At 43.9% G+C, this 25,785-nt stretch overlaps 1 protein-coding gene across 13 annotated transcripts in view; it reads left to right on the forward strand.

The window, feature by feature from the left end:
• NCAM1 (neural cell adhesion molecule 1) overlaps positions 1–25,785 on the forward strand; it is a 336,772-nt gene that overhangs the window by 287,806 nt on the left and 23,181 nt on the right. For 3 of the 13 annotated variants that reach the window (XM_045837643.1, XM_045837685.1, XM_045837704.1), the window contains exons 9-18: positions 1,933–1,962; positions 5,139–5,289; positions 5,647–5,831; positions 6,192–6,288; positions 6,604–6,774; positions 8,369–8,500; positions 9,619–9,633; positions 14,057–14,104; positions 15,705–15,746; positions 18,980–18,982. In XM_045837643.1, coding sequence (XP_045693599.1) covers positions 1,933–1,962; positions 5,139–5,289; positions 5,647–5,831; positions 6,192–6,288; positions 6,604–6,774; positions 8,369–8,500; positions 9,619–9,633; positions 14,057–14,104; positions 15,705–15,746; positions 18,980–18,982 — 874 coding nt within the window. Of the gene's footprint in view, positions 1–1,932; positions 1,963–5,138; positions 5,290–5,646; positions 5,832–6,191; positions 6,289–6,603; positions 6,775–8,368; positions 8,501–9,618; positions 9,634–12,205; positions 12,209–14,056; positions 14,105–15,704; positions 15,747–18,979; positions 18,983–25,785 lie in introns of all 13 variants that reach the window. The other 10 variants (XM_045837674.1, XM_045837692.1, XM_045837710.1 and 7 more) reach the window with 6 other exon arrangements.

Below are 25,785 nucleotides of genomic sequence, written 5' to 3' on the forward strand. Positions count from 1 at the left end.
TTGCATCATCTGTCTCTGGCAGAACAAATTCACTGTGTGCTTGTTTGAACATGCCTTTGAAATGACTGGTAAAGGAAAGCATATGAAGCCTCAATGTTTAAGGAAAAGGAGAGGGGCCAAGAGTTGAGATCAAAAGAGAGAAACAGAAAAAGTGAAAAGCATTTTGTGAACCTTGAATTTTGAGCAGACCAAGTAGCCCACAAATAAAAGACCTTTTGAAATTCTGAATTATCTGCAAACTGAAGCTTTTTATCACCAGGAAGAATTGCTCATTCAATATAAACCAGGTGCTCACTTTTAAAGATGGAAAAGGTGCCTGCGTCGAGCAATCAGAGGCTCACTTACCCTCTGGGTAAGTGAGCAAATGTCTAACAGGGAATACTTTAGAATAAGTGAAGGGATGTTTCACTTTAATTTATATACATATTCCTCCAGACTTGTAAGATAATAAAAACCTGGAGCTAACAATTTTTGGAATAGTACTAATCATATTCTAATTTGGTTTTTGTGGGTATTTGCATATCAGGTTGACTTAATGTAGGCCACACACCTTCACCAAATTGTTAGGGGCAAGGCACATCTGATCGTTCCGCCATGCACAGGTGGGAGGTCAAGCAACTAGAAACATTGTGTTACTAGCAACTACTTATTCTAAAAGCCACAAGATCATAAGGATTTGGGAGAAGACACAAGTAGAATCAGATCTGAAACACAAACAACTCCATATGCTGTAGCCCCTAAATATATATATATATTTGATTCATGCAGCCCTGGCATGTGACAGACAAGCTTCTAAATGATGTGGAATTGGAAACCACATTCAACTTGTTGGCCCACTGTTACTATGCATGTTCCTCTGTCCCCACTTTCTTCATCATTCCAACATCATGTGACATAATCCCACATTTCCACCCTCATGTCTCTCACAAGAGCTCCTTGCATTTGGTGGACTCTTACTGAATGTTTGCTAACTCATTTTCATTTCCTGGATTGCACTGCTGTGTCTCTAGCATCTTTTCTATATTTTTTCCATCTCAACACAGGGACAATCAGGCAGTCATGCCATCTAATAGAAAGAACAATGCAGGGTATGATATTTCTGACTCCCCACATGAAAACACAAAAACTATAAACAGAGTAGATTCCCAAGTGCCAGATAAATAAAGAAAAATCTAGATGTGGGTAGGAAAAGACCCATCCTCTGTCCCTGAGTTGGCTCACTTTGTGGAGAATGCCATGCTTGATGAAGATGGTGCATGCTCCAGCCTGCGTGCCACGTGGGCCTTGCTCTGCCTCGCAGGGCTGGCTGGGGCCCCACCACAGCATTCAGAGTCTGGTTTCCTCAAAGCTTCTTGACCCATGCTCTTAGGACCCCATTCCTCTCATTCCTAATGTACCTCTATGCTCTTTTTCTTGTTGTTCCTTTTTTATAATTATTAAAGTTTGATCTTTGATAGTATGCATGCAGAGTTATGAAATGCATGAGCACAAAATGGCATTAGTTTATTTGTGATAAGCTGTCGATAAAATCCAAAGGAGGCAACATACTCTATAAGTATCTCTAGATCATGTGGTTAGAACAAGTAGTGTCACCAAATACTATGAAGAATATCCAGGACATGTTGGAATAGGAGCAGTATATAATATATCTGCTGGTGTCCATATGTCTGACTACCAAAGATTAGGCAAGGCTTTACCTTTGAGTTATACATCTTCATGTGCATAAGGTGGGGTGGGGGGAAGCTGAACATAAGTTAAGTCCTAAACCAAATTGGGCAATAGACACACCACTGAAAGTGAGTCTTGGAAAAATTCTGAGTTAAAAAGAAGCTGCATGTGCACGGAATGCCGTGTGATACATCAATTCTCTGAAGCAACATGTTGTAAAATTTTACTGCTTTCTTGTTGTGTTTTATATCTTGTTCTCTCCAGGCTTCGTGGACTCGACCAGAGAAGCAAGAGGTATAGCTTACCTGACCACTAGCCAGTCTTTAGTTTTGAAAGCATTACAGTTTAACTCATCATTATAGTTAATAACCAGACATGCTAAACCAATTAGTAATTTAGTTAGATTAAAGAATAAGTCAATAGTGGTAGATGTTACTTAGCAATAGTGTCATTTTAGGATGAGCAAGCAAGCTGTGTTGGGAGTGGATGAACAAATCCTTGTTATTTTCTAAAATTGGATCTTATTCTCTTGATGGTGCTGGTAAAGTCACATCCAGGTAATTATAGAAATAAATCTCCCCAATTCTCAGGCCAGTTGTTTTGAAATGGTGAAAGTTTTTGACTCCCACCTGGTTGACGCAGCTTTGGGTCAAAAAGTCACAGGGTTAGTGATCTGAAATCCCACTCAGTCCTTTCTTTTCCAGCTCAACTCATCTTGTTGCTCACGTATTTTATAATGATTGGTCTTGGTAAAGTACCACATCCCACTTTATCTCGAAGCAATGCAAATGATCTCCGGTTGGTTTTCCCAGGTTGTTAAATGTTATCTATGCTACTTTTGTAGAGCATTAAATTTATGAGATTAGAATGATTTAGCACAAATAGTTTCATGTTTTTAAAAGGTCAATAGCCTTTAGCCTTTGAAATTTCTCTGACTCGCTGCTTCATTTTGGGGACTTAGTTTGAAAAGTAAAGCTAAATATTAACCTTTAGATTTTAATTGTTACACTTCCAAGGTACTATTTTTTACCTGATTTGTGTGATTAAGTAACAGATGGTGAAACAAAAACCAGTATAGTTTAGACAAGGTTCAAGGATCTAACTGATAAATACTTTTAAAAAAATAGCTTTTGTCTCTTCTCCAGATGGAACTTTGACATTGTAATGCTATAAATGTAGACTCCAGCAAGCAATCCTGTAGGTTGTATTATAATTAGGTAAATCTATCCTCTTAGTCTTTTTCGAAATGGTAATTATTCAAAACACATAACTCATGTGTTCAGGTCATGGCTATAAATATTTAATGCTGTTTAATATTTAAAAGTTGAGCTGTCCCCAGGCACTGATATTAATTTTTGCACATGAACACACTGCCATCATCAAATCTAGTTCATTATAAGCTGTCTTCTCATTAGACCATCCTCCATGTCATAGGGACTGTAGTTCAGTGCACATCCTCACTGAGATGCTTCCTTCCTATGGCACAGGAATCGCTTAGTGCTGTTACAGGCTGGGTGTTTTATTGCTTTAAAGTCATGGACCCAATGGGATCGGGGAAGGGAGAGAAGGGTTAGTTAGTCAGATAATTCCTGAGCAGCTATAGGGCTCCTTCTGCCTGGCCTTGTACATCTTCCCCCTGTCATTCTGCTTAGGCCTGGATGAAGGAGGAGCTGAGATTTATCAGGGAGCATTAAGATGACATTAAAAGAATTATTATCATAAGTAGAAATAATGGGCTGACTCCCATTAAGCAGACACCACACTCTGGTTTTTCCAGAAGTGTCCTTATCTTCACATCTCACTCTGGACATAATTGACTTTCAAATGAGTGCCGCCCGTGGGGCCCAGAAGCTTCATTCCCTCCTATTTGTCTCATTCAGAGAGGAAGACCTTAAGTCCAGATGAATGAATTATCAACATGACTTTTGGTCTGGACTGCTTGCAAGTGGCACACCCTGACTTCGTCCCAGTGCCAGAGTAAAAGTTTCAGAGGGAGGTAGTTCAGGCACCCTGGAGTACATCCATGCCCCTAAGAGGGAAAACTGGGCATCTGGCAAATAATCCCATCATCAATCCTGTCATGAGACACTGCAAAATAAAGAATTCTTTATAGTGGGCTGCCTGCTGGTCTGTTGGCATCATTAAATGAGAAAAATTTCCAGAAAGAGAAATTTAGGAAAGAGACCAGATAAAAGGGGAGAAAAAGGTATAGCTGTAGGTACAACCATTTCCTGAAATAGCTGTGAAATGTAATGGGGCTTAAATGGCTGAAATGGATTAGATCTGTCAGTGACAGTGCAGTAACTTGTTTGATAGATCTGCTGAGACTACTGACAAGGCCAGTGGTGCCTTGCTTTTGAGTTTCCCAAACTAGCTGCTCTATGACATTGCAGTTCTGGGTTTTGGGCTTTCAAACCAGCATATCAAAATAATCTAAAGTCAGGTGTTCCTTCATTCTTTAAAGGCCCAAGCTCATTGGGTAACAGATGCCATACATAGGCAGACTACTCACCTGCCTCTCTCTGCAGAATATTATATGCTGGAGATAAGAGTGTGCCCCAGCCTATGAAGAATAAAACTCCTTTAGATTACCAGCTCTCTGGAGGATCTGAACTTGGGCCACATGCCCAGTAAAAGGGTTCCTGGACCAGCAACCATTTTACTTAGAGTGTCAAGGGGGAAAACCCTTTGGAAATATTCTAGTACCCATTGCCCAGGAATCATATGCTTATGTCCTTTCTGACCAATCACTGTAATTCCAGACACTTGGAAAGATAATTATAATATTGAGGACTAGAAAATGGTGGTGACTGTGGTGCCAAGGATCCCAGACCTACCTGGAACTCTCTGTAGCCCATCCCTGGAGACAGGACCCAGTTAACCGTATTTCCAGCTCAGCAGCCCCTGACTTCTGTCTGAATTATTGGGCTTTCTAAAAAAATAAAATAATTTTACTTTAAGCATCCAGGAAAGTGAGGCACCTGAACAAATACAGGTTTCTTATATAATTTCTTACATTTCGACACATTTGGATTTCCCAGGATGTGTGCATGCACCATGGGACTGGCAGACAGGCAGACTGCTAGAAGGGAAGGAGGGGAGTACAGATTTCCCGAATCTCACAAGGCAGGGCTGCTTCTGCTAAAATACCTGCTGGTCAGGGCTTTGCTTCCATTTTGGACATGCCAAACAAAAATCGTCTTGAGAGACCTTAATTGTCCCTGATCCAAACCATCTTGGTGAACAGCTAGGCAGCTTGACATAAACTGAGCCCCAGTTTCTGCTTTGGATATACCCCGGTTCCCATGGTGCTCTCTGCAACCTCCCCCACTATTCGGTACCTCAAGTTAAACTTAGATATTGGCAGAGAGGGGAGAGAGGGTGTGAGGCTGGTCACACACAAGTGATGGCCTGGTTTCCTAGCCCCTGTCCTGCCTTGGGCTTTGACACTCTTTGTTCCCTTTTGGCAGACTCTGGATGGGCACATGGTGGTGCGCAGCCATGCCCGCGTGTCGTCCCTGACCCTGAAGAGTATCCAGTACACAGACGCTGGAGAATACATCTGCACTGCCAGCAACACTATCGGCCAGGACTCCCAGTCCATGTACCTCGAAGTACAGTGTGAGAAATAACTGCGGGGAGACCCGGGTGGGTAGGGGCCATGGAGAGTCTGCATGGAAACGGGAAAAGAGCAGCTAGGACCCAACCCGCACCTAGCGAGTTGGGCAGTTGGCCCTAGGTGATTTCAGAGCTGTATCCCCAAATCACCTCCTCACACCATCTCCAGGCTTCTTATAAGCCTGCATGCCCTCTGTGTTCCCATGTAACTCACAGGATTGCCAGAACAGCCCCAACCTCTACTGCACCCCGGAACTAGCTCTACTTCGGGGCACACCCACCTCCCTGTGCCAGGAGACAGGATATGTAGGGCTCCACAATAGTGGCAGTCTTCCCAACAGTCATTGCTGTTCATTGCAGATGCCCCCAAGCTGCAGGGCCCCGTGGCTGTGTACACTTGGGAGGGGAACCAGGTGAACATCACCTGCGAGGTATTTGCCTACCCCAGTGCCACAATCTCATGGTTCCGAGATGGTCAGCTGCTGCCCAGCTCCAACTACAGCAACATCAAGATCTACAACACACCCTCTGCCAGCTACTTGGAGGTGAGTGGGGTAGTGGCAAGGGACAGGGTGGAAAAGGCACAGTTAGACCATAGATAGGCTCCTGTATGCAGCTAAAGACCCTCTTGCTTCTCTGTCCTGAGCTGGGAGCCACTGGCCAGAGAAGAAACTGAGCTTTGGCCCAGCCCCCTTTCTCTCCCTGAGCAACCTCAGGGCCTGGAAGGTAGAGTGTGACTCTTTCCTGAGCCCCTTCTCTGTTCTTCTCTCTAGCTTAAGGCTGGGCTGGAACTCATGATTCCTGCTTTACTGGTTCTATTCTTTACTAATTTAATCTAATAAACAAGGCTCTGAGGCTGTGGCCATCCCAAGGGACATGTAACCAAGAACTCCTTCTTTCTAAAGGTGACCCCAGATTCTGAAAATGATTTTGGAAACTACAACTGCACTGCAGTGAACCGCATTGGACAGGAGTCTTTGGAATTTATCCTTGTCCAAGCAGGTAAGCACCCCTTACGGCTGCACCACCCTTCAAACCCTTGCCATCCCATTTTATGTCCTTTTTTGATGCCAGGAGAGTGAGAAGAAGAAAGAGCCAAGGTCAGCCAAGCAAGAGGCCAGGAAGCAGGACCAACGGAGGCTTGAAGTTGTGGGCACAGGGCACATGGGGAGAAAATCATATAGTGAGGTGGGCTGGGAGGATAGGATGAAGGTGACAGGATTTCAAGACTGAGCATAAGTAAGAGAGATGTGCTTTGTGATTGCAAGCTGTGTCCTGCCTGAAGCTTACCTGGGTCTCCATGTGTTCTTCCCACAGATACCCCATCTTCACCATCTATTGACCAGGTGGAGCCATACTCTAGCACAGCACAGGTGCAGTTTGATGAACCGGAGGCCACAGGCGGGGTGCCCATCCTCAAATACAAGGCTGAGTGGAGAGCAGTGGGGGAGGAGATGTGGCACTTCAAGTGGTATGATGCCAAGGAAGGTGGGTTGGGAAGAGTCTTTGCTTCTTTAGAGTGATGAGTCACTCAGTGTTGAGCACACATTCACCCAATGTTCATCAGATCCTGGCACCCTGACTGTCCATTTGGGTAGGGTAGCACACCCCTCTCACCCACTGGGGGTGGCCAGATGCCATCATGTGCCATCTCGTTCATGCTGCAACACTATCACCATCCCCTCAGAATCAGGGCATGGTCGCAACTCATGTAGATGTGTTGGCCCTCTGCCCCCTGGTACTTCAGAGCCTGGTTCCCATGACTCTGCCCAGATGGAGGAGGCCATCTCAACCACATGCCAAGCAGAGGCCCTGCTTAGCTGCTGAGCACAACCAGATGTGTGCAGTGCACCTGGCTCTGCGTATGTGAGTGACACGTGCTACGGGTTCCCTGCTGTATCCCGGCGGTCCTGCCTGAGTACATTCAGGGACCGTCATGTAATTATAATATTAAAATATTAACCAGATAAGCAGAGCCAGCAAGACACGTCTGCTCTTAAATCAATCCTGTGCCACATTTCCAATTAAAGATTTTAAAAATGACCCTTAGATGTCTTCAATCTGAAGACTCTGAGCCCAGACCATTTTTCCCAGGGGAGTGAGTATATTTATGTCTCACTCCCCTTGTGGGGTTAGATTGAAATAACTTAGTGAAGTATGTTTTGTTTCTGTAGAAGTTTTTAGTCCTGGCTCCAGTGGTGGTCACCAGGGTGGAATTGGGAGTGGGCTATGACATGGGGTCATAGCCAGTCAGAGGCATCTTCCAACCCAGTTTCACTGAGAATTCATTCCTCCAGAGAAGCTCCCATCTCTCCTTGGGCTTTGGTGAGGTGTCAGGAGGTTCTAAGAGGAATTTCTATGTCATCAGGACTACAGCCTTCCTAACTTTCCTCTGAAACCTCATACCAGCCTTGTGGCAGGTTGATCCCATGAAATATGTGTAACATAAAATGTACCACTTTAACCATTTTTAAGTATACAGTTCAAAGGCATCAAGTATGTTCACATAGGTATGCAACCATCACCACAGTCCATCTGCAGAATCCTTTGGTGTCATCCCAAACTCCGTACCCATTAAACACTAACTCCTTGCTCCCTACTCCTCCAGCTCCTGACAGCCACCATTCCACTTTCTGTCTCTATGTAGCTGACTATTCTGGGTGCTTCGTATAAGTAGAGTAATACAGTATTTATCCTTTTGTGTCTGGCTCATTTCACTTAGCATTATGTCTTCAAGGTTCACCCATGTCATAAGAATTACCTCCCTTTTTAAAGCTGAATAATATCCCATTGTGTGTACACACCACATTTTGTTTCCCCATTCATCTCTCCATGGACACTTGGGTTGTGTCCACTTTTAGCTCCTATAAACAATGCTGCTGTGATATAGGTGTACAAACATCTATTCCAGGTCTTTGCTTTTAATTCTTTTGTGTATATATCTAGAAGTGGAATTGCTGGATGAAATGATAATTCTGTGTTTAATTTTTTGATGACCCACCATACTGATTTCCACAGCAGCTACACCATTTTACCAATGGGCTTTTTATGCTTTGTGATCCTTCCCATATTCCCACAACAGCCAGCATGGAGGGTATTGTCACCATCGTGGGCCTGAAGCCTGAGACGACATACACAGTACGACTGGCAGCCCTCAATGGCAAGGGTCTGGGCGAGATCAGCGCAGCCTCCGAGTTCAAGACTCAGCCAGTCCGTAAGTAAAGCCAGCTGCCCTGCTTCCCCCCATACCCTCTTATCCTGGGGGCAGTAGGGAACCCCAAACTGTCCCACCATTGTTTAGATGACAGCTTTTTGTCTTTCAGGTCCCTGTGCTCAAGGTGGTCCGACCTCTTAGTTCTGTGGCCCTTAGATGACTGATACTAAATCCCTTTAACCTCTTTCTTGAGGGCTTGGTGACTGTCATAGTAGCTGGTCCAGTTTGTTAGAATAATAGCCCAGGGGGAAACCACTGACACGTTATTAAAGGGAGGGGAGAAACACAGCAGTGTGCTGTGGAGGGATTTGGGGGGGTTGTTTTTGACACAGGTCACAAAGGCCCAAAGCACCTTATGGCTTGAAGGAAGAGGGTGAAAGCAGTGACAGTTCACATAATTAGTTGTGGGACTGTGATGCAGCAGAGATATTAAATGATAGGAGAGTGGAGAGTGCTGTAGGATGCAGGAGCAGAAGCAAAGTCTTAACAATGCAAAAGGGAAAAGGATGCCAAGGCCTGTGATTTTTCTGCTCCCCCTCCCTTCCCACACCAGGAGCACACCTGGGGGTCTCCCTCCCTCACATCATCTTTCAAGAGTGGCTTCTTCCTGATTCCATTCAGGGATGCAGTTCTGTTTTCCGCCATCATTCCCACTCTCGTTTAAGTGTGCCCACCATTTTGCCCTTCCTTTCCCACACACTGCCAGACTCTGGGTGCACTCTGCCCTGGAACGTCCCTCCCCAGAACTGACTCACTGCCCCTGGAGGATCTGAAGTCCATCTGGCTGAAGAAGATGCTGTAGAACTCAACTGCTTGCATGGTCACCGAGCTCCCTGGGCCTCTCTGATTCCTGGTGTTAAAAAGCAAACCAGGGAACCCTTTGCTTCCTTCTCTTTGAAGCCAGAGAGATCCCCTTACTTCTTCCCAGAAGTAGAAAGCCTGTCTTATCTTCCTTCTACAGGAATTGCTTCTTTCTGGATTGGAAGTAATTTGGTAATTTGAGTTTCGAGTGCCATGTGTTCTGCAGATACTAGCCATTTCTTTTACATTTTATTTTTTTTCTTGGGTCTGTCTCTTGTCTTTTCTTTTCGTCTGTGTTCCATCCATGGGAAATGCAGATATCCCTCTTCCACGTAAGTGCCTCTTCATACCTCATTACCTGTTTCTGTAGTGTTAACATCTGCTAGTCCTAGCTCTTCATTTTAGTCCAGTTCCTTTTTGTCCCCTAGAGGCTGAAGTAGATGCTACTCTCCGGACTTAACCATACTGACTGTAGTCTAGTTGTGCTCCTGTTAAAGAGGCTAACCCTGGTCATGTTTTAGAGCATGCGACTTTTGTGTCTTTTGAAATTGTGTTTATTTATTAATTTCTGTGTGACATTTATCCTGTGGCAACAATGTTGTTTGCCAAGTCAAGCATGGTGGCATCTGCTAATGGTCTCTTAATAACATGCTATGGTACCACCTCACCTTTAGCCAGGATGCCAGAGAAGTGACCATGTGGTCACCAGGCTTCTATTCAAAATCCTGTCACAGGAAAAAAAGAACTTAAAAGGATTTCCACATTTGCTTTTAGGAGATGAAAGAATTGAATTTTGGTGCCTTCCATTTCTGTCTTTCAGGGTGGTGGGAGCTGGAGGGCAAAAGGAGGGTTGGTGGGAAAGGCAGCAGCTGCAATTGTAAAGAATCAATAAGATTTGGTTCCAGGCCATGGGGATGTCCTGCAGGCAGCTTCTGGGGAGTCAAACTCCCAGTTCCAGTCAGATTTATTCTTTAGTGTAAGGTACTTACAAACCTGCCATTTCCATGTTTGGGAAAACTAACCAGCTACTTAGTAAGTAGAAACATAGAGAGGGGTGATTCTCCTGGGGAAGAACCCCCTAATTGTGTAAGCTGTACCCAGCAAACATAGGGAGCAAGAGTGACAGGAAGCTGGCCACTGTTCTGGGAATGGAGCTGTGGTCCCATCTCCCCCACCTGCACAGATGCCTCCAAGCTTCACTTCCACTGAGGCATGGCTCCTTCGTCCTAGGCTGAGCTCAGAACTGTGGAAGGAAGTGTTACCCAGAAAGACTTGGAAGCAAAGGTATTCAGAAAGCTGTACACTCTTTCCATAAAAAGTTCCTAGTTCCTGAAAGACACTCAGCGAAGCTTATCTTTTAAAAATTTATTCAGAAATGTTGCAGCAACAGCAGAAACTAAGTAGCTTGGTGTAGGCGTTCTGAGGTTTTGAGCAAGTGTTAAATTAACTATCTCAGCAGAGTTGGCTCCTGAATAAACCAGTTCTGGAAGGAGACAGAATGGGGAGTGGAGCTGACAGGTAGGATTGACTGACAGCTATCTGCTCTGGCTGACAGCTCTTCCTTGTCTGAGTGCAGAAGGAGAAGCTCTGGGTGTGACAGCACCTTCTTCCTGGGTTCTGAAGCTGGTTCTTAGCCTGAGTCTTCCTGCCTGCTCTTCTAAATGGTATCAGTACATGAACGTGGGCTTATTGTGGTGAGGCCTCCTTTGAGTTTCCAACCAGTAACTTCGGTTTGAGAATTGAATCAGAGTCACTGGGTCTTGAACTTTAAAAGGCTATAAGTTGATTTCTTCATTCATTACCAGCTTAGCCCTTGTAAAGGTGAGAATTTCTATAGCTGTTGCTGTTTTAAAAGTCAGTGCTTAGTTTGTTTGTTTTTTTTTAAAGGAAACCTCTAGACCTTGTTGTTTTTTGTCTCATAGTATGAAAATAGGCAACTAAACAAGATTCCAAGAAACCCTTTGGAAAATGGTGGGATCAGCTCTCCATTCCAACTAGATCATGAGTATGCGGTAGCAGGCATTAGTAGTGGCATGAAAAGTCAGTTTTCTCAATCTACTACTACTATCTATCCTATTAATAAGTGGATCCTACTCCCTAACCACTCTTATCACCACTCAAGAATACATTTGACTGGTTCTCCCCTCATGACCCCTTACAATAATATGATTTATCTCCACTCTAGCAGAAACCAATCGAGCCCCCTTCGACCTAACAGAAGGAGAATCAGAACTAGTATCCGGGTTCAACGTGCCTGATTTTAATAAAATCAAGCTTTAAAGAATTTCAAAAAGCAAACTTCCTTTAGATAAGGAGAACCGTGGCATAGCCTTTGAGATGAGTGTGCCTTCTTCAAGAACTTGAGCATGCTAAGAGGGGGTACACACATGGAAATAGGCGGGAACATCATACTCTCACTAAAGTTGTTGTTATGGCCTGTCCCTACACTCTCATAGCCTTCCTAGAGCTGCTGAAGTGGGAACCTAGCCCAAAGGGCATCATGCTGACCCTAGACCTGCCCTGAAAGGGATATAGTTGGAAGGGAGATACCAGTAAGCTTACTGCTTACTACTTACTAAGCAGTAAGTAGCTTACTTACTATTGGACCCATTTACTGCTACTAGGAAGTGAAGGAGAGTTTTAGGAATGACCTTTTCTGGGTTTTCCCTCCCGTTACTGGGAAAGCACATAGGTTGTCTGAACTCAGGTGAACAAAATCATCCCTCGGCAGTTACAGTCACTATGTGCTTACTCGGGGCTCCAGAACCAGTGGCATGGGTCTCTGTCACTGGCTCATCTCACCCGCTGACAATGAATCCCCTCCTGTAATTTTGGGGTACAGATGCACAGGGCACCCATGACACTGGAGTTAGGCCCTGGGTGCACCCTCACCCCAAGGGAGAGAAGGTACAGGATCAATGGGAGCTAACATACTGGACACGGAGCCATCGCTGCCAGACTCCTGGGTTGGAGGTGTTGGATGAGAGCCAGTGCATTTCTCACTAGCCCTTCATTTGAAGTCCACTGAGATGCCTCAATAATGGGGTTGCTGTCTCAGTTCCATAAGAGACTTCTCCACATTTGAAGGCATGAATATGTCAAAGCAGGGATGAGCAGATGAAATTAGCCAAAGCCACAAATACCTCCAGGACTCCTGCTTCTGAGTTGCCAGATTAGAAAGCATGGCTCCTCTTTTTGGAGGTTCCTGTGTGCACTTCATAAATGTGTGTGTAAAGGAAATGAGGAAGCTGTAACTTTAAACAAATATAACTCAACCTGGGAAAATTCCTCTGTCATGTGTGTTTTTAAGACAAATATCTTCATGCTGTTAAGACACTCTTAGGTAGAAAGCAGATCTCTGATTGTATCAGGAGGGGCTGCTTCCCTGTAAGAGGAGCAAGGTCCTGAAGAGATGATGTCATAATTTGTCATGAATCTACTCCTCATGATTGAGCCACACACCTGCAGAATTCCATTGCCCGAATATTACCTCTTAATTGCTTCTGTACCATGAAGCAAAGCAAATGATTCCTTTCAGGGCATAAAGATTATATATGAATGAGTCTCTGCTTTTAAGAGGCATCTTGAGAGTTTTGTTTTCACATTTTGCCCCCTAGATGGCACATTGCAAGTATAAGTTAAATGCATTGTAATTTATTGTGGTTAAAGCACATAAACCTCTATCCCTTTGCCAAAACAATATGGGCAATTATGCAAACAACTCGAGCCAAATAAAAGAGAAAGAGATACACTTTTACCCAAATTAACCAGACCATCAAATCATGGTGAGTTAGTACCTCTCTTGCTCTGATTCCAGTCACATTGTACTTGCATGGTTTAATGAGGTGCCTCATCTGGAAGGTAAAAGGAAGACAAAGCATGAGTGTTGAGGCAATGATGAAGATACAGTGATGTTTTTCTAAATTTTCATCCAGCTCTCAAAGGGACTTTGTTTTGTGATTGTGGATGGGGATATTTGCCAACGGAAAGCTCAAGGGCTATCCAGAATGTCCTGGATGCACCACTTTTACCCATTTTCCATGCATAAAGTTGGTTAGACTTACTTGTTTAGTGAGAATGACACAATTTATTTGCATCGCTCTTCATACACAAAACAGCATCCACAGAATCATGTTATGTAGGGTTTTGGAGGGGGGCAGCAGTGGTTTTCTCTCATCCAGATGCCAAACAATCATGAACCTCACCCATAGTAAACATTAATAAGTAGGACCATCCTTTTCATTTTATTTAGATACTGAAATTAGGGAGTGAGACATATGTGTTTTTGCTACAAATATGTACCATTAATGTAAATACATGGCAATATACAAACACATATGGAAATATCTAATATGAAAAACCAAAGCTGCCTTCTCCTTTACTTGTTCACCTTAAGCTGAGATCTAGGTTCCCTTTCTTCCTGTACCTCTGATGCTCTGGAGACAGCTGTTCCTGCTGAATTGGATATTTGTTTTTGAGCAGGGTCAAAGGCCTCCGCAGCTGTTCCTGGCCCAATCCCTTACCTGAACCTCAGGCTTGGTAGGCACAGATTTATGGCTTGAAGTCAGACAGCTCTACTCTCTGCTGGTCCTCCAGCCACCTGTTCTCATGCACGGTGTGCTTACCCATTTTAACTCACTTCAACTTCTTGTACTGACATCCCAGGGTTGGCTCTTCTGATTTTTCATGCAGTATCGGTATACCTTGATGATCTTTTATCTCTTTTTTTTCTCACCTTCATTTTTCTTTCCTCAGCAGCTCCTGCTAGCTTTTCCACCCTTGTTCCATTGCCTCATCCAGATAGTGAGTATCATTTTCTTCATCCATCTCTCTGCAGGTTGCTTTCCACCAGCCACAGTGGGTCTGTCTAATGTTATCTCCTTCACCAGGTGATAACTCAACTCTGTTGGCAGAAAGCAGTGCCAGGTTGTAGAGGAGCAAATGAGGAGAGAAATAGGCAGAGAGCATCTCAGATTCATTGGAGGCAGCACTCCCCCAAAGAGGAAGCAAGCAAAAAGCATGGTTCTGGACAGGAATTTTTGCAGACAGGCTCCCGAGGCTGTTGCTGCCCACCCCCAAGGCTAGGATTCTTAGTGAGCCAGACCAAAGCTGATATTTGGAGAAGCCAAAGGAATTTGCCCAGAAAAAAATCTCTATTCTGCAGGGCCATAAGAAATGCTTTGGGGTGTTGTGTTTTCATTCTCATTTTAATTGGCACAGTTGGATTCAAACATTGAAATTAGAAAGCGAAGCCTATGGCTTTTGCTTTTTTCATAAACGCATACATTTCTTGTAAATATTTGTGGGAAAATAAACAGTGTCTGCTTGCAGATGTGCCTGGCAGTAGGCGCCTTGGGAAATTATTTAACCCTTCACGAGTGAGCTTTCTTTTTCTCCTCTGTAAAATAGAATAAGCACTTGCCCTCTCCCTGTCTGCCCTCTCACAAAAACCCAGCACACATCATAGTGTTCTTCAAGCTGTGTTTGCCTACCTGGGAGCTGCCCACTATGCCCTACAGTGATGCCACCTGGTCACTCCCAGTCTTTGCCATCCTGACTGAGCCTCGCTCAGTCACAATCTTACTTCATTTGACTGCCCTGTCCTTTTGTTCCCCTGTCTCCTCTGGAGTAGAAAGAGCTCCAGGCCAGCCATGGAGTTCTGAACCTGTCTTTCTGGGGGGAAAGGGAAAAGTGAGACAGCAGCTATGTGAGTCCCAGGGTCTCATGCCAACTTGTACCCAAAGCAGCAGACAGGCTGCAGGCAAGGCTATCCTGCCTGGCTGGCTATGTTCTCCTTAGTACATTCGAAGTCCCTGCACTTTGGGCACAGCCACAAGAGGTGACTGAAGACACAAGCTCAGGAGCCTCCTCTTGCATCTGTTTGACTCAGAAATGGGCCCACCATCCCATGTGGTGCTTTCCAAGCTGTCTCAACTGTAGCAACAGGGGTTTAGACTTGGGAGCCAAAAAGAACTCTGGGTTCAAATCCCAGCTCTGCTCCCTCTGCATACAGCTCCATGATCTTGAATGAGTTACTCAACCTCAAATGAAGGATAGAGTCTACCTACCTTACAGGTATTTGTGAAAACTAAAGATCAGGTATAAAAAATGCAAAACACAGTGCCTGGTATGTAATGGATGGAATTCATGGTAAGAATAAATGAGGGTTATGTTATTTCTAAATGTGACAGTAATTTGCAAAATCTCCGATAACCTCTTTAAAATATTTATATTCAAATTGATAAATCAGGGAAGAAAGGAGTAAGAGAATATTTCCTTCACCATCTCTGTCTTTCCTTAAAAACGATGTCTTAAATATATATATACACACACACATTTATGAATTTATCTCCATTCCCTCCTTCACCTTTCTGTGCCCTTTCTGTTCTTCATGTTTCCATAGCAACCTGGCCTCTTTCTGCCCTTACAACCACAGAACCATCTAGTGAGTACAGAGCTGAGCTGCCTCTGGCCAGATTGCTGCATGTTGCAGATCTAACTTGTGGGTCACAGCACCGCCCGTGGTTTTTGTTGTATTAAAGCAACAGTTGTGAATGCATGGTGGCTCCTCACCTAGTGTGGTTTTCTAAGCATGCTGTGTGCGTGACCAAGAGAGCACACCCAGGATCACTCAAAGAACTGGGTGACTATTTAAAGAATACTCTGTGCATGAGGATACTTTCCCAGATTTACCCTCAAGTTAAAATTTAGAAAAGGGAAATGCTGATGAGACAAAAGAACAGCATCTCTTCCCAGCTTTTATTGTCCCTCCCCCCTGAAATGCATGCACATACACCCACACACAGACAGTCATATAGAAGTAGCTAAAAGACACACAACGAGGGAAGGAATAGGAGAAAATGGCTATTTGGGGAAAGGTAGAGGCTGAAGCAAAGAAGGAAGGAATGGCTGCATCCTGACAGCCTGCCCTTCTTTGTCTTGCACAGTCAAGGAGCTGTGTACACAGATCACAAGTGGGAAGGAGGCACCTCCATCCCCTTGCAGGCCTCCTCAGTGCAAGAAAAATCATGGCCCAAAAGCATAACAAGGCTTGCTGGAGTTTGTGTGCGGAGAATCCAGATGAAAGTTCTGGAATTCATCTCCTGATGATAGAGTCAGGGCCAGACTGTATCATCTTCTCCATCATGGAAAACATTACACTTCATCACAACCATAACATGCTCCAAAGCTAGTCTTTATAATGCTCTAATGAAGTGAGCTTGTGGTTTAGGCTTCAAATCCCCTGATAAAACAGCTGGAGCTGTGTGTGTGTGTGTGTGTGTGTGTGTGTGTGTTTGTGTGTGTGTGTGTGTGTCCTCTGCTGTGTGAGAGTTTTAGATTTTATAATATTTTTGAGTGCACTGAAAAAATGGCATGCATCCCACTGGGCAAGACAGGTCAGAGTGCACGGGCAGACAACAGGTATGCACAGTACAGCCCCCACTCTCTGGGCCAGAGTTTCCAATACAAAGTCGAACAGAGAGGAAAAGAGTGTCCTGGTTCTGTGTGTTGCATGAAATGGTTCTCTTTTCTACTGCAACACACAGATAAGGGTCTGCTTTCTTGGTGTTTTTTCCATGTGTGCTGTAATGAATTTTAATTCCTGATGTTTCTGAGGTTTCATTTTGCCAGCAGAGCAGAGTGAGTGACAATGAACTGTGCTCACATGGTTTTAATTCAGATGATGGGTTTTTTGCATTTGGAAAAGGAATGCAACTAACAGCACCATTTCTCCTCCTAACAACGATGTCCCTGTCCTTTCTAGCCCAGGTGCAGCGCCTGTGCCTGGCACAGCAGGAGAAGGCTGCATAATGCATTTGCACAACTCACGTCACATCTAAGGTGTCTCACCATAGTGGCCTTCTCTGGAAGTAAAATACAATCTTGGATCCAGATTTTTCCTTAAGGAAGAATAAGGTGTTTGTCCCCAACATAGATTTAATTTGTAAACATCAGGCATTTCTGCCCACAGATAAAGTGCTTAGTAGTGACATCCAAAGAGAAGAAAGTCTGAATCTTTTATTTTGAACCACTTGACTACTGACCCAAATTGTAGGTCCCAGTGGATAGTGAGATAAAGGAAATACAGTCACAATTGGACAGCAGCCTGTTTTTAGCATGAACGTATTCCTCACTAGTGAGGCAAAATGTAGCACAGGTGAATTGCAGTGGAACTAATAGCACAGCAGTTAGAAGCATACAAAAATCCATCAATCAGCAGTCAGTCAGTGTGCTTGAAAATAAATGTCTCCTATTTTCACAAGTGTGTGTGTGTTGATCTATTTGTAATTACAAATGCATGAAGGTATTCTAAATAAAGTCTAAGGATGAACTTCTCAGTTGTATAAATTCCTGCAGGGCACCGGTGGTTGGAATGTGCCAGAACCTGTGCGTCGTCAGACAATAAGAAGCACACGTGACCTCACTGCACAGTGGCAAGGGGATCTGTAGCTTGGTTGAAGCACTTCTTTTGAATTACTTTTAAACAGTGGTGTTCTTTGGGCAGAGGGGTATCTCCACTTCCCTTCTTTGCCCTTCTTCTCTCAGCTTCAATTGGCAGTAGCCAAATCTTCCCTTGGCCTATGAAAGTTGAGGTGGGAAACCCAAAATGCCTCTGACAAAGCAAGGTCATCCATGTCATATTTAAGTAACAAATTGGGATGTAAACACAACATAAGACAAAAAGGAATGTTGACAAATCCCAACAAGAAAACTATTTTTTTATTGTAAACATCAAAACATGTCTTAGCAATGCAGTCACAATTCTAAAGACATAACTGTACCCACAAATGCCCAAGCATTTATTTAATCAAACTCTTAGCCCCTTTGGTCAGAGGTTTAGTTTCTCTTGTTCACCACTGACAGAGCTTTTGTCTCAGCCACCAAAAGGAAACCTATTCCCTTTCTGCACCAACCTCTTCCTTTATGTGTCTCAACCCAGCACCTCCTCCAGACCTCTGGGATAGCATCAGTAGATGAGTAGGGAAGTGAGAAAAGATCCTCAGGGCCACCTTCTCTGGCTTGTATTCACCGAGTCTCATTCAGCCTGTGCCCCCTCTCCTCGTTGCACCAAAGGAAAGACGAAATGACTTTTCTTCATGTGATGTCATATCCTGTTCTTACAGAGCACACAGTCTGCGCCTTAGAGATCATGGGACTCTCCCCTCATGACCCATGTTGTTTCATTACCCTTGTTTCCCAAGGATGCTGAGATACTTCTGGAATCTGAATAATAACTTGCTTTTTTCTTTTCCTTCAACAGTCTCCTGGATGGACTTTGACTTCTGGGTCCTGACAAAAACACCTCCCTATTTTAAAACAAGTTCTCATGCTCCCTGATGTGTTATTAATATGCAGTGTTTTAGCTGTATCTAATGCTTCTTGGTGTTAACCAAATGCTCTTTATGATTTATTATCCTCCTATTCCTGGGCGGTTTTACTGTCTTCCCAATGTTTTCTATATATGCTGCTAATTTAATTTGATTTCTCCTTTTATTTAGTCTGTGATTTTGTTGTTGATTTTTCTCCCTGCCCATTGTTTACATCAGTTTTTAATTTTTTTGTATTTTCCATGTGACCTTCTCCACTTTCCTTTCAACCAATCATGTGCGTGCGTATCATGTGACTTTGTCATGTGGCTTGCATGGTGCTGATGATGTCGTCCACGCTGGTGAACAGAAGGTAAAACTCTTTGTTCTGATAAGTGAAATAAATCTGGGACCACAACCTGGCACCTAGGGCCCACTCATTTCTTCCTGTCTTGGATTTCCTAAGCCAAGCCATTTGGGAGAGTTCCTCTTGTTCTCAAGTCATGTGCAGAATTCATTATTCTTTGCGGCCTTAACATGACACTTTGATACCATGACAGCCTTTGGTTTAATATTTTGCTTTAAGAAATGTGGCCATGCAAATTGCTACCAACAGTAAAACCACTTAGCCACAGCACAGTTTGCAAACTTGAATTTTTACCAGGTAATTCATGAAAATTATTTCCCAGAAAAGAGTTTTGTAAACTAGCTTTATAACATTGTTGTTTAACTGTATCCGGCAGTTCTAAAAACCACCATCGCTCTAAAATGTGTTGTATTTCCATGAAAATGTGAAAATGTATCTGTTCACGGCATCAAAGCACAACAGTGAGAAATGTTTCAATTGCACAGGTCATATTTGGTCAAAACCAATGAGAGTGCTTCATTAAATTCATGCTGGTTGAGGATTTTCTGAAATGAGGGACTTAAGAATTTTGAATTAGAGCAGTTTGGCTATGATTTCTGAGGTGTCACTTTTCAAGAGTGACCCCCTCCCGGGCAGGGGAGGAAATCAAATGTCACCTGGTAATTACCATGACAGGAGATCTCCCTGTCACCAAGAAGCACGTGATTGACCCTTGCAGCAAAGGAGATAAAATTATAGCCTAATTAAGTGCCTAGCAGTCACAAAATAATTAGTTAATATTTTGACTGTCACAACCTTTTGAAAATATTCCATGCTTACCATAAAGAGAAAAGGAAGCCTGTACTCACAGCTTTCTCCAATAAAAGCAAACACCTATTCAAAACCTGCCCTGGGAGTCATATGCGTTCTGTTCTCTTCTAACTGAAAATTTTTACTTCAAATTACAACCTGAGACACACACAGGCTGCATTGATCACAACAGCAAAACTAACACCAATAACCGCCCAGTGTGCCCCTGCATGCAAGGGGTCCCCCATTTGACCTCACTTCTCTGAAAACTGATTGGGCGACATCCACAGGAACAAAACCACTGACTGCTTGTCTCGCATGTTCTTTGTTCCCGGTCTGTCCTTCCGTTGCGTGCTCCCCACATGTGTGAGCCTGTGCGTGTTCCCTCCTGTTCACCCTCCACACTGACCACCTCTGAGGACTCTGGCACTCTAGGTATGGCCACTGTGTCCCGATTTAGTCCCATTTACACCCAGACTCCTAGAAAGAGGTCTTGATCAGAACTGTCCTTATTTCCAAAAAGGAGATATTTGATATTTACATTGTATGAAATTAAGAATGTACCCAAAGCAGGAAGATAGCTCATCATATATTTGACCTACTTTTAAAGGTATCCTAATCTGTGAGTCTTAGGGCAGTGAATGTTGGAAGCCTATGCTTTTCTTAACACAGATGCCACCCCAGATGCTGTGGTGACTGCTCAGAGGCTGATGTGCTGAGACAAAGCCTGGACCTTCCCCTAAAATCTTAAGTGTAAGGAGATGTTGGGCTGAAACCCATTAGTTTCTCTTTTAAAAACAAGTTTGGTCATTTCTGTGTGATGCCATAATTCAGAATGAAACAAAGCACAGTGTTGACAAGGTAGAAACTAATTCATAACTCTGAGGAGAAGTCTCTGCCAGGCTCTTTAAGCAAAAGAAGATATGTTTGAAGATGTTTCCTGCAGTTGCCCTGGGAACACACCTTAGCAGAGGTCTTAGCTGTCAGTAAAAAATGTTGCCAGTACTAAAAGTTCACTGAGAACCTGCAGGACTCCAAAGCATGATTACCCCTCACCAAACCACATCCCTGGCTGTGACAGACCCTCTTTTGCCAGTTTCAAAGGGACAGGCGGAAGACTGTTGTTCAGATGAGCGGCAAGCAGCAGGAAATGGTTTTTAATAATAAAAACTTAAGGGAATGGAGAAATCAGAGTAAATAAAATTTACGGGGGAAAGAAAGAAAGCTTAGATAAAGGCAAATATTTTCTCCCTTCTCTGGGTATTAGTAAGGGTTTAAGGCTAGTGGGACCTAAATGAGGAAGGTTTAATTGAGTGGGCAGTCTTTCTCCTGGCGGTGGGTTGCACACCCAACAACTGATGAAATCCAATGTTCCCTGTTCACCACGCCTCCCCAAAAACTGCATGGGGTGCACTTAACATGTGCTGGATGATCCATGACCCTAGGTTCCCAACCAAAGTGTTCACTGAGCCCAGCAGCACTGAGTTAGAAGGCAGGTGACAACCGGTGTGGCACCATGCCCCAGAGTCACTTGGCCTCCAAGCCTCCAGAGCTTTGCACGTAGGGCTCATGACAGGGAAACTTTGGCACCTGTCCAGAGAGCCCAGGTGTGGGTTTGCTGTGGCGCGCTACCATGTCCCTGATATGCAGAAGTTCATTTCTACTACAGCATGTGTAACTGCAGTGCCTGCTTCCTCCACTGACTCTATCAGTGGCTGAGGAATCTGTAAATGGGACCCCCTCCCCAACCAGCACGTGTGTGATGAGGAGCCCTGCACCCCTCAGTCAGTGTGCTGCATGTTGGAGCATGGACCCCTCCCCACTCGTCATAATGATCTTTTTTTTATTTAGCTACTGACACTGACTTGTACTAGGACATGCTGAATCTGATGAACTAAACTCTTAACACCCACTCTTCCTTCTCAGATTGAAACATCACTAACCACCCCTTCCACTCCCTCCTTTATTTTTTACAGCTGTGTGTCTGGATTGCCCCGGTCTCTGGCAGATCGACATAGACTTTTCACCAGGGGTCTGCCCTCCTTGCCTTTATTCTTAATGATTGCCTGCATGGGTGGTTACCAGGGTAGAGCATTAGCATAAGGCGCCTGAACAGCAAGGCAATGACACGTATCAGCCCAAATCCTCTAGGCAGGGTCCAAGCTATGGAAAGTGCCCACATTCCCAGGGTTTATTAGCATGAGGTGCCCACGCCCCCCGGGAGGCTCATCCTTAATAAGTCATCTAATGTCCATAAGATAGTGTTGAGTGTGTGCACACAGCCCCACCCCCTGTGGCCTGGGAAGCGGGGGCCAAGCTAATTGTTGGTGATAGCAGTTACTTCTATCAGAACTTTCTCAGCCTGGATGAGCCCTATAACCACAGGCCATACTCATGGTTGGATTTTCTTTCTCCGATGATGAAACAAAGATAATTGATCAATTAATCTGTTGGTGTTTTTATGACAACCGTGAGAAGGGAACTGGTATTTTTGTGGTCTGGTCCATCAGAGTTCATTTGTTATTGGTTAATTTGTGTTTGGTGCCGCCATTCTGCTCCCCACCCCTCCCCCAGCACACATGCTCACATCCATAACTCCTGAGAAAACTAGGCTGGAAGGGATTGGTGAACTAGTTACCTCCATGAGCTTGGCCACAGAGAGCTAAGCATCCTTTCTCTGCAAAAGCTGGCACTGGCCCTGCCCACAGCCACTCATTCTGTACCCTAGTCTTCCCTGAAGCCAGACACCCAGACAGCAGAGAGTCAGGTTACACTAGCACAAGAAGACCCTTAACAATGAAGAGAAAAGAGCTCAGAAGAGTTATTGGTTGAGTGTACTTGACTCCTAAGACTTGACTTGGGGAAGCAATGCTTAAGACAATTGATTCCCATGTGTGCACTGTCAGCTGCTCTTTGGGACTGTCAGAAAGTTCCCCTAGAATAGGCAGGTGGGTGTGAAAAGGGGCATCAGAAGAGTTGGAGAGTCCAAGAGCATAGGGAGCATAGATCACACTAGGTTCCCTTGTTTGACATCTAGGGCAAAGTGCCGGTTCCGGAAGGTTAGTGGTCTAATAACTCTAAATTCTAATCCCATACATAATTTGCTGATACCCTGAGGACAAGTCAAACTTCTAACCTCTTGATGTAATTATAAATGTTCCTGAATTGGGAAAATCAAATTTGCTTCATATTTGAACAGCTAAATCATACATTTTGGACTTTTTAAAACAATAAAAGACTATACACAAGTTTCAAATCACTTGTAAGAAATAATGAACAAGAGGGAATAGGAGTTAGAATAAACAAAAGGAACAGTAATTTTAATGCCAGACAATCCTATTTGATAGAAAGAGAAAAAGATTCTAATGCAGCCCCTACATCCATCATCGATTTATTCCCAGATGCCCCAAACTGGAAGAGAGAGCAAAGTGGATGAAGGCAGATCTAGGTTGGCCCATCCTTTCTCCCGAGAGCCTGGTGGCACCTTAGGGTTTCACTCAGAAGATACAACTCCTGGTACTTGAGCTTGTTTCAGTAAGAAGTAGTTACTGTTTTCCTGCTAAAATTCACAAATGCCCTGGGATTGCTCCAGTTTCTGTTGTGGAATTCAGATACCCAGCAGTAGTTTTCTGACCTGAGAACTTCTGCTGATGAGGGGAAGGACATGAAACAGACTCCAATTTTAGGGCATAGTAACACAATAATTACAAAGAAGAACCACGCATTTCTGCATGGCCAGGGATACACACTTCAAGTACAGTTTCTAAGGGGAATTCAGAGGACCTGCCTGTAATATTTCTGACTATATGTAGTCTCTATGCTACATTCTTTTTTTCTTGCATACATGATTCACATCCTTCTAGAAAATACCAGAACTGCTTAATATTTCATATTTGTTATTGGCAATGTTTATTTTTAAGGTACTGCTGTTGTAATTTTTACATAAAATATTTAGGGGAAAATATGACTGATGGCTGAAGCTGAACTCAGAGGGTGTGATTAACCCCAGGGGTTTTCCTGGGGCAACCTGCCTATTGCTGCTGAATTGCAAATCAGCATTTACAAATAATTACAATATTGGTTTTGCTGCAATTACCCATAATGATTTCAGTCAGAGCAGCCATCTCAGAACAGAGTGCACACTGGGGCCCTCGGAATAGCCTCCTCTGCGGGTGTGCGCTGGATGGCACCGAGCCTCCTGAATGCCGCAGCCCCCCATACCCGTCCTCATCGGGCATGACTGGAGACTCCTCGTTGCAGAGAGCTCAGGAGATAGTTTCTTTACTCCTTATCTAATCTTTAAAAAATGGCTGGCAGTAAACATTTGAAGATGCATAAGACAATTGATTAAATAAATATTTTTTCCGTGTCTTTATGTGCTTACTTAAGTTACATAGCCACAAAGTTGGTCAGAATCCCTATGAGTTAGTTGACTATGTGCTTCCTTTAGAAATATTGTCATAGGAAGTGTTATGTTTCTTTTTATACAAGGGCCCCTACCCAGTTTTAAAAATTGATTTTCGCCCTGGCTGGCATAGCTCAGTGGATTGAGCACGGGCTGCGAACCAGGCATCGCAGGTTCAGTTCCCAGTCAGGGCACATGCCTAGGTTGCAGGCCATGGCCCCCAGCAACCACACATTGATGTTTCTCTCTCTCTCTCTCTCTCTCTCTCTGTCTCTCTCTCTCTCTCTCTCCCCCCCTTCCCTCTCTAAAAATAAAATAAAATTTTTTAAAAAAATTGATTTTAACTCAGTTTTTTCATTTGGCAAACAAAACCTTGTCTTATTGACCTTTAAAACTCCAAAACCGAATAGCCTACCTAGTACCTAGTAGGTACTCAATATGCAGTTGTTGAATAATTCATATTTAAATCACTCTGAATGACATGCCTGAATAATATGATATAAAAACTCTAAATTGTGTAAGAAAGTAATAGATATCAGAGTAACATCGTTGTCACTCAAATAAAATGATAGCAAATTAGAGTATTCTAACTTTGGTCAATGTTACAACTATGTTCTAACTGTGGTATTGTTTCTAGTGGTTTCTCTGGAATCACAGAGATTCCAGAAAAATCATGTATTCATGTATTTGTAGAGACTTGGGGTCCCTTTCCAAAAATAAGACTTTTTGTGATAACTAAGCTTCTTAAAACAATTTTGTTTAATAAAAGGACAACTCTGTGCCTTAGACACATAAAATTGTTGGTTTTGGAGTTCATTTCCCTAAAAGGGCATGAGTGTTATATATTTTGTGTTCTTTTACAGTGTTATAAAAATAGCTATGGCGATCCTGATAGTCCATCCTGGGGCAGTGACCAGTTCAAGGCAACAGATGCCCTAGGCTCCACTGTGGCTCCCTTAGCATTCAGGGTAAAGCGATCTTCACAAGTATCAGAGAAAGCGCCTCTTCCAAATCTATGCTCCCCTGAAGCAGGTTCCCGTGTTAGGCAGTGTTCACTCAGCCAGGAACCCACACTGCTCAATCCGAGAGGAAATAGTGAGGACGGTGCCAGCACAGCAGCACCGTTTGATTAATCCCTGTTTCTCTTCCAGGGCAGGAAAGGCTGGGGAAGGGCTAGTCCTTGGCTCGTGCATGTGTCGCAAGGACCACTCCTTCCCTCCTTCCCTCCTTCTTAAGGCAAATAGATCATTCATCACAATGTCAGTGCTGGGATCTGAAATTGTGATGGTGAGTGTCCATCCCCATTCAGGCTCAGGTCCCCAACCACCCTGGTCTGCCTGGGCCTAGGACATGGTATGCTCACACCTGGAAGGTCCCAGCTAACCAGGGTGAGTTGGTCACCCTAATTCAGTCAGAGAATAGAATCTGTAAAGTTCTACTGCTTCTCCTATCTCCATTTGTTCAGCATTGATGAGTTATGCAGACCTGGCCTACTCTGAAACTCCATTTGGTGTTTCTCCTTAGCACTGGACATTTATGGTGATATAAGACCTAACTGAGTTATTGTCTGACATTTAAACAGTCCAAAAGAGTTTGAAAAGTGCACATGCCTTGG

Source organism: Phyllostomus hastatus, unplaced genomic scaffold, assembly GCF_019186645.2.
Source record: "Phyllostomus hastatus isolate PE091 unplaced genomic scaffold, TTU_PhHast_1.1 phas_contig_113, whole genome shotgun sequence".
NCBI lineage: Eukaryota > Metazoa > Chordata > Mammalia > Chiroptera > Phyllostomidae > Phyllostomus > Phyllostomus hastatus.